Below are 7,028 nucleotides of genomic sequence, written 5' to 3' on the forward strand. Positions count from 1 at the left end.
CACAGCCCCTTCCTGTCCCACTGGCACCAAGGGCTTCAACTGAGACCCTCCTTGGCCTTCAGCCCCCCACCTGGAGAGAAGCCCTCAGGGACAAGAAAGACGCCCTCACCGCCTTCCCTCCCCCTCGCCTTCCCTCCCAGGTCCCGGTGCCGCCGCAGAGGGAGAACGGAGGACGCGTCTTCGGCCGCACACGTCTGCTCTCAGATGTGGCGTCCCCCGTGCACCAGCTTCGGACGCGGGGTCTGCAGTTCTGCCGGTGGCGGCCACGTCAGGCCACGTCAGGCTGACACGTGGGACAGACCCTCCCCCCCACCCCCAGAACCTTTCCCGGGAAGGGGGCTTTCTCCTTGTGTGGACCTAAGAGAACCCACCCACTGGGCGCCAAGTACTCGCGGGCGGAGGCCCCGCCCTCAGAGCAGACAGACCAGAGAGGCAAGTGCACAGGCCGGGCGCCCGGGCGCCAGGGCCCCACGTCTCCACACACGGGGACACCGGCCACACAGGGGGAGTGCCAGCGGGCTGAGCGGCCGAGAGCCACACGCACGGGCCCAGAGAACCAGCACGGGGACCGGGTGTGAGGCCTGGAGGCTGGGGTGCAGGGCCACCAACGGGGGACTCCCCATCAACAGCTCCGCACCACTCGCCGGCGACCCCGGTGACTTCTGGCGGCTTATCCCTACGTCTCTAGAAGGCTTCTCGGCGGAGACTCGCTGTGGGCCGAAGCTGTAACGCAGGCCCCACGTGGAGGCAGGGGGACGGCATTCCGGAGCAAAGGGCAGTCTGGGCCGGGCGCCCCCTCGGACAGGGACACGGTGCCCGGGCCGCGCTGCCTGGGGCCGAGGCAGAACACGCCTGAGCGAACTCTGGACACGGGACGTCGTGAACACGCAGCCCTGAACACAGGCACGACCTCCCGTCGCTTCCCGCCCCCCGGTCTCCCGCACGGACGGGCACGTACGTGAGGACGAGGAGACAGCGCGGGGCTGCCTGGGTTCCGTCAACCGCATCTCTGTCCACAGGAAAAGGCGTGAACCACCTCAGACACGCCCGTCCTTTAAGATCCTGAGTTTATTTTACGAATCACAGCAAACGCTAGCACACAAACGACTCCAGCTACAGACGGCAGACGCCCCGCCAAGTCACGCGCGCCCCTCGCCTCGAAGACCTTCCAGTAGCCTGGGAGCACTTGCCCTTCGGAGGCTGTGTGACGTTTAGGAGCGTGCGCACACGAAACAAAGCCCAATTTTGCACGGGTCGCGTGATGGGGCAGGTGCACCGCTCCCCGAAACACGTGTACTTGGGAGAAAAGTCCCAGACGTGACGCCGTGCGTGTCATGAAGACGCACGTTATCCTGGGCGCGAATCCTCCCCTCGGGTGGGTCCTCAGCAGGGCTCCGGTCGAGGAAAACTTACGCACGTGCCTTTTCCGTTTCTGAAAAATCAGAGGCTTTCCTCTTGGCGAATCCTGACGGAGAGGGGAGGGGAGAGGGGAGGGGAGAGGAGAGGAGGGACGAGGGCACCGAGCGCCCCCGGCTCTCAGGTGTCTTCCTTTCTTGGGGGGGGGGGGGGGGGGCGGGCAGCACATCCAGGCACGTCCGTCCTCCCACCCAGGCCGCTCGGTGGGTCTGGAGGCGGGGGAGGTGCGACCCCGCAGAAGGGACGTGAGCTGGGCGCCCTCCCGGCCCCTCAGTTAAAGGTCTGCGTCCATACGCCCACCAGGGCGAGGCCGGGGACCACGAGGGGCTGAGAGCCAGAGGCGGTGCCGCACACGGGGACTGGCAGGCTCACGGCCGGGTGACGGGGGGTCACGGGGGCTGACGGGGGGTGACGGGAGCATCTCGACCCCGGGAGTGAAACACGTCTTCCGCCACCTGCCAGGACACTCGCGTCACCGATATCTCAACAGAAAAACCACAGTTCGGAAAACACCGTCCCGTCAGGCGATTCACGGTTCCCGGGCACCGATGAACAGCCACCGTCATCAGCCACCGGCTCCACCGCCACGACGACGCGGAGACGCACGTCCTTCCTCTCCGAGGGCAGCGGCCCCGCCCGGAGGGACAGCCGAGGCCAAGGCCACCCGCGGGCCCCGGGGAGGAGGCCCGCCGCAGAGACGGCCTTCACGCGGCGGCCTCCAAGAACTCCGACGTGAACACGGCTTCCGCGTAGTCCTCACACGTGTCCTCCAGCTCCGCGGCCACGGCGCCCAGAGCCTCGTCCACCAGCTCGTCCGAGAAGCTGGAACACAAACCACGGCTGAAGGCGGCCGCCACGCGGGCCCCCGCCCCCCCGCCCCCCTCCCGGGCTGCCACGCGGGCTGCTCCCTCCCCTGCTCACCCCTCCTCGTGCGCTCACCCGGAGTGGCTCACGGGCAAACTCGACCCCAAGGGGAGAGGCCCCCGCGGCCAGGACGGGACCGCGAGCGCGCCCTCCACACACGGACGCCGACGCATCGCGCTCCGGACCCACCGACAGACCGCCCTCGGACCTGCCTCGTGCCCCGCCGGCGCCCGCTCGCAGCTCACCCTGAGCCTGGGAGCGTCCCTCGGCCGGCCTCTCGTGACCTTGACATTGTCCAAACGGCAAGGCCCTCCTCTGGGGAACGACCCCCAATCTGGGCTCCTCTGAGGTTTCCTCGCAGTCGCTCAGGTCATCTGCCTTTGGAACAAGGCCACAGAGGGGCCGCCGAGTCCCCTCAGTGCGTCCGTCCGTCTGTCTCGCCGCTGACGGCGACTCTTCTCACCTGCGGTGAGGCCGCCGCTCCCCCCGCGAACCCCGGGAACGGCTGCACGATCGCAGGGGGCATCGAGACTTTTCCTCCCACGTGCCCGAGTTGGCCGGCCGGCCGCACAACGGCCGCGCTGTGACGCGGAACCCTCCCCGCGCGGTCCTTCCCTCGCTCGCTCCCGTGTGGACGCGGCCCCGCACGCTCGAACGCGGCACTTCCCCACGCGGCCTCCGCCCGAAGGCGCCCCGGCAGCCCGGCCGGCAGAAGGGCGCTCGGAGCCCGCGTGCTCGGCGCTGCTGGAGGCAATTCTGACACACCCGAGCTCCTCCTCCTGAGACGCTGTTCTCTGTCCGTTCGCTCTCCTTCCTTGCCTGCCTCCGATCTCGGGGGGTCTTTCACTTACGTTTCGTCCTGGCCGCTAGCCTGGACGTCACGCGCTCCACGCTTCCCTTCCCGGCAGTCCCGGACCTCAGCGCCGCCCCTGACCTCCGACCAGCCCGACCGCGGACGTTCCGACGGTTTTCGCAGACGAGCCGTGGGCCTCGGAGCGGCGCGGACGCTCCGTGGGGTGCTCGTCCGCACGCGCACCCGGGGAGACACGTTCGCCGTCTCCCGCAGACGACGTTCGCGTCCCCGCACGCTGACCTCGGACACCTCCGTGGCTCCCGTGCGGCCCACCTCTCTTCCGGGACCGTTTCTGACCGGCCCGAACCACACCCGTTTACCGTTTCCCACGGCGAACGTGTCCCGGTGAACGTTCTTGGGGGGGCCTCCGCCGGCTTCTCCGGGACCCCGGGCCCCTCCGCGTCGGCCGGCAGCTTCCGGAAGCCTTCCCGCACGCGTGCTTCCCTCTCAACGTAGCTTGTGTCCTGAGTTATCCTGAGCGAGCCGAGGGCACGAGCGACCGCTGTGTTTACTCTGCCGCGCTTCCTACGTCCGTCCGTCACGGACCCGCCCAAACTCCCACAGACACACAAAGGCGCTCTCGTGAGGTCAGACGGCCGAGCTCCCGGCCGGCTCCTTGCTTCCCGCCTTTGCACCCCATGTGGTCCCATCCTCCCTCCACCGGGCCAGCCGCTCGCTGTGTGTGCTGAAAAGCTCCCCCGGTGGAACCAGCTTTCCCCTTTTCTCTGGAGGCCCCGAGCTGGAGCTCATCTCCTCCGGTCCGCCCCTCGCCGGTGCACACGCCCTCCGCTAGCTCGGTCACGAACGGAAACCAAGTTCTTGGACCCTGCGCATCCCGGAACGCGCCTTCCTTCTGCCCACAGACGCCTCAGCCGAGCACAGAGTTCGGGGTTCCGAAACCTCGTAACCGTTCTTTCTTCTGACGCGGGAAGGGGCCCGATGAACCCTCTGGAACCTTCTGTGCTCCTCACACGCCTTTCCACGGCGACGCCCTGACGTGCCTTCTGCTGTGTGCGCACGCGCCTCACCCACACGCCACGACAGGCCCTGTCCTCACAGCCGGGAGCTCCCGCCGTCAGACGAACGTCTGCGTCCCTGCGAGGTAAGTAAGCCGAAGCCTCGGCCCCGGGGGCGGACGGGCACTCAGGCCCCCAAGGACGGCTGCCGCGGGTCCAGAAAGCAGGTCGCCGACACCCACCGCACGCGGCCCTGCCGCTGAAGCCACGGGTCTGTGGCCCACCTCCCGGCACCTGAGTTGGAATCACTGGACAATCCGCTAAGGTATCAAATCTTTTCTTGCCTTTTTATTCTCCTCCAGAGATCAGGCTTTTTCTTTGAAGCTTTTCCAGTGAATTCACCACATTCATGACGTTTTTAATTGCTGATATTTTTACTCTCTAGAAACCTCTTTTCTCGGGTATCCATTCGTTCCCTGGCATAACCGTTCCCTTCGCTTCTCTGGGATGTGATTCTGGGTGCGTGGTGTGGAGGCCGCCTCCTCCGCCTCTGCCGCCGCCGCCTCCTCCTCCTCCTCCTCCTCCTCCTCCTCCTCCTCCTCCTCAGGCTGCATGGGGCAGTGGCCCAGGCCCTGGTGTGGGCTGCCCATCTGGTCACAGCTCTGTGGCGCTGGGGGCGGGGCCTCCGCGCAGGCCTGGCGCCCTCGTCCTTGATCCCAGCGCTCGGCTCCCTCGTTGGTTCTTTCCCGTTTGCCGTCCTTTATGGTTTTATGCCTTTCACGTGGTCGCCCGGTGACGTGGCGCCAGGCCACGGACTCAGGAAGGAGATAAACACACGGCTCCCACCTGCCCTCTCCCCACAAGTCTCCGCGGCCGCTGGCGAGTCTGCTTCCCCTGAAAGCGTCCCGGCCCGGGCCCCCTCTGGCCAGCACGCTACTTACACCCAGCCCGTGTCACCTGCTCCCTCTCGTCACGGGAGCAGCACGTTTCTTCGGGCGTGAGGAGGGTGGACACGTTACAAGCAAGAGAAGGGCCGGGCTCGCTCCCCTCCCCCGAGAGGCTACCGGTCGGAGCCGGCCGTCCTGGCTGCTCCACCAAGGCCCGGTCAGCACGGGCCTGTCCTTGGGAGCGCCTGCCCGAGGAACAAGGCCCAGAGACAACAGAGAGCCGGAACGTTCGATGCGCGGTGACCTGAGGGTCGAGGGCACCAGGGGAGACGTGTACAAATCATTCCTTCCACGCTCAGGCGGCGCTGCCCTATGTCCGGAGAATGACGAACGAAACGCGCCACGAGCCACGGGACGGGTCCGTCTTCCCTGGCTTGTTGTGGATTCCCCATACGCCGTCAGCCTCACGAGCCCCGGCAGCTTTGGGGACGCGGCGCGCCAGTGAACACGAGGACCCGCGGCGGCCTCCCCTCCTCCCCAGAAAGCAAACGAGCGAAGGTCTCCACGCTCTGGACGGCACCGCGTCAAGGGAGGTCTTGGCACCTCAGGGTAAGCCTGAGGGGCCGAGCACAAGTGGTCGTCCCCGATCCCACACAAGAGCCCACCGCGACGGGAGACGGACGCAAAAGTCTCCAAGCAGAGAAAGGATGGGAGAGCGGAGGAGAGACGGCCACCGCCTGGGGAGGACAGAAGGCAGGTGGCAGAATCGGAAGGAAGAGGAAGCCGGAGGGTCTGAGGAGAGCGATGCCGGGGAAACGCGAGCTGGCCGTCCCCCCGAAGGGGACCCCTGGCAGGTCCAAGCCCTGCGAACGACGGGGGCGGGCGGAGGCGAGGGGCCGGGAGCCGGTGAGCGTGCGAGTGTGCGGGAAAGCCGGGAAGCGCGCAAGACAATCAGCAGGTGAGAGAGGCTCCAACTCCACCAGCCTGAACCTGCCCGAGGAAGCGCAGGCCACAGCTCGGCACCCGCTCAACGACGGCGGTCCACAGGTGTGCAAGCAGTCACGCCCAGAAGGAATCTCATCTGGGGCTGTATTTAAAAGGAGCGGATTCAGGGGCGCCCGGGGGGCTCCGTCGGTTGAGCGTCCGGCTTCGGCTCAGGTCGTGATCTCGCAGCTCGTGGGTTCGAGCCCCGCGTCGGGCTCTGTGCCGACAGCTGGGAGCCCGGAGCCTGCTTCGGATTCTGGGCCTCCCTCTCGCTCTCTGCCCCTCTCCCACTCGTGCTATGTCTCTCTCTCTTATAAATAAACAAACCTTAAATAAGTAAATACATAAAAAATGAAAATTTGGATTTGCACGTCTTTTGGTGAACCATTTGAATACCGGAAAAGCCTCCGTCCTCAAGTACTCCAGCAGTCCCACCCGTGACCTCTGCGCTCCCGACGTCTCCTGCCTGGTAGCATTCTGTGTCCCGTCACTGACCAGACGGGACTCCGTCTCCCCCACCCAAACAGGCGGCGAGCAGAGGAAGCCCCCCGCCAGCCTCTCTGTGAGCTGAGGCGCGGCACCCGCTCCCCAAGCGGAGGCCGCGACGCCGTACTGACCTCTCGGCCATCAGCCAGGGGTTGAAGGCGCCCACGGCCTCGTGCGCGGTCGCGCGGAGATACTGCTCGAAGCGGCTGCAGGCGTCGCGGATGCTGCGATGCATGCCCGGGGGCACCCGGAGGGCGGTGCGGCCTTCCTGCCGCAGAGACTCTTCCGGAAGGCGCGGAAGGGGAGCCTCCCTCTTCTCAGACTCCTCGCCAGCGTCCACACTTGCATCCAGGGAGCTGAGGGGACAGGTAATAACCGGCGAGCTCAGATGGCCCACGAGCAACAGCGTGCCGTTCCTCCCACCCGACGAGCCAGGGCTCGTCTCTCTCTCTCCCCCTGAGCAAAGCCAACACCCCCGCGGCCCCGGACGCCCGCCCCGTGCGGGCATCGCTGTTCCGCACGCCACGGGGCTCTGGGGGCAGGTGTGCCACGGGATCCGCACAGCCGGGCGGTGCCAACCCC

At 66.9% G+C, this 7,028-nt stretch overlaps 1 protein-coding gene across 5 annotated transcripts in view; it reads right to left on the reverse strand.

Moving 5' to 3' along the window:
- Positions 1-1,050: 1,050 nt before the first annotated feature.
- KIAA0753 (KIAA0753 ortholog) overlaps positions 1,051-7,028 on the reverse strand; it is a 35,801-nt gene continuing 29,823 nt past the window's right edge. For 3 of the 5 annotated variants that reach the window (XM_049637208.1, XM_049637206.1, XM_049637207.1), the window contains one exon: positions 3,416-6,802. In XM_049637208.1, the coding sequence (XP_049493165.1) occupies positions 6,448-6,802 (355 nt within the window). In that variant the 3' untranslated portion in view covers positions 3,416-6,447. Of the gene's footprint in view, positions 2,239-3,414; positions 6,803-7,028 lie in introns of those variants that run through there. The other 2 variants (XM_049637209.1, XM_049637210.1) reach the window with 2 other exon arrangements.

Source organism: Panthera uncia, chromosome E1 (genome assembly GCF_023721935.1).
Source record: "Panthera uncia isolate 11264 chromosome E1, Puncia_PCG_1.0, whole genome shotgun sequence".
NCBI lineage: Eukaryota > Metazoa > Chordata > Mammalia > Carnivora > Felidae > Panthera > Panthera uncia.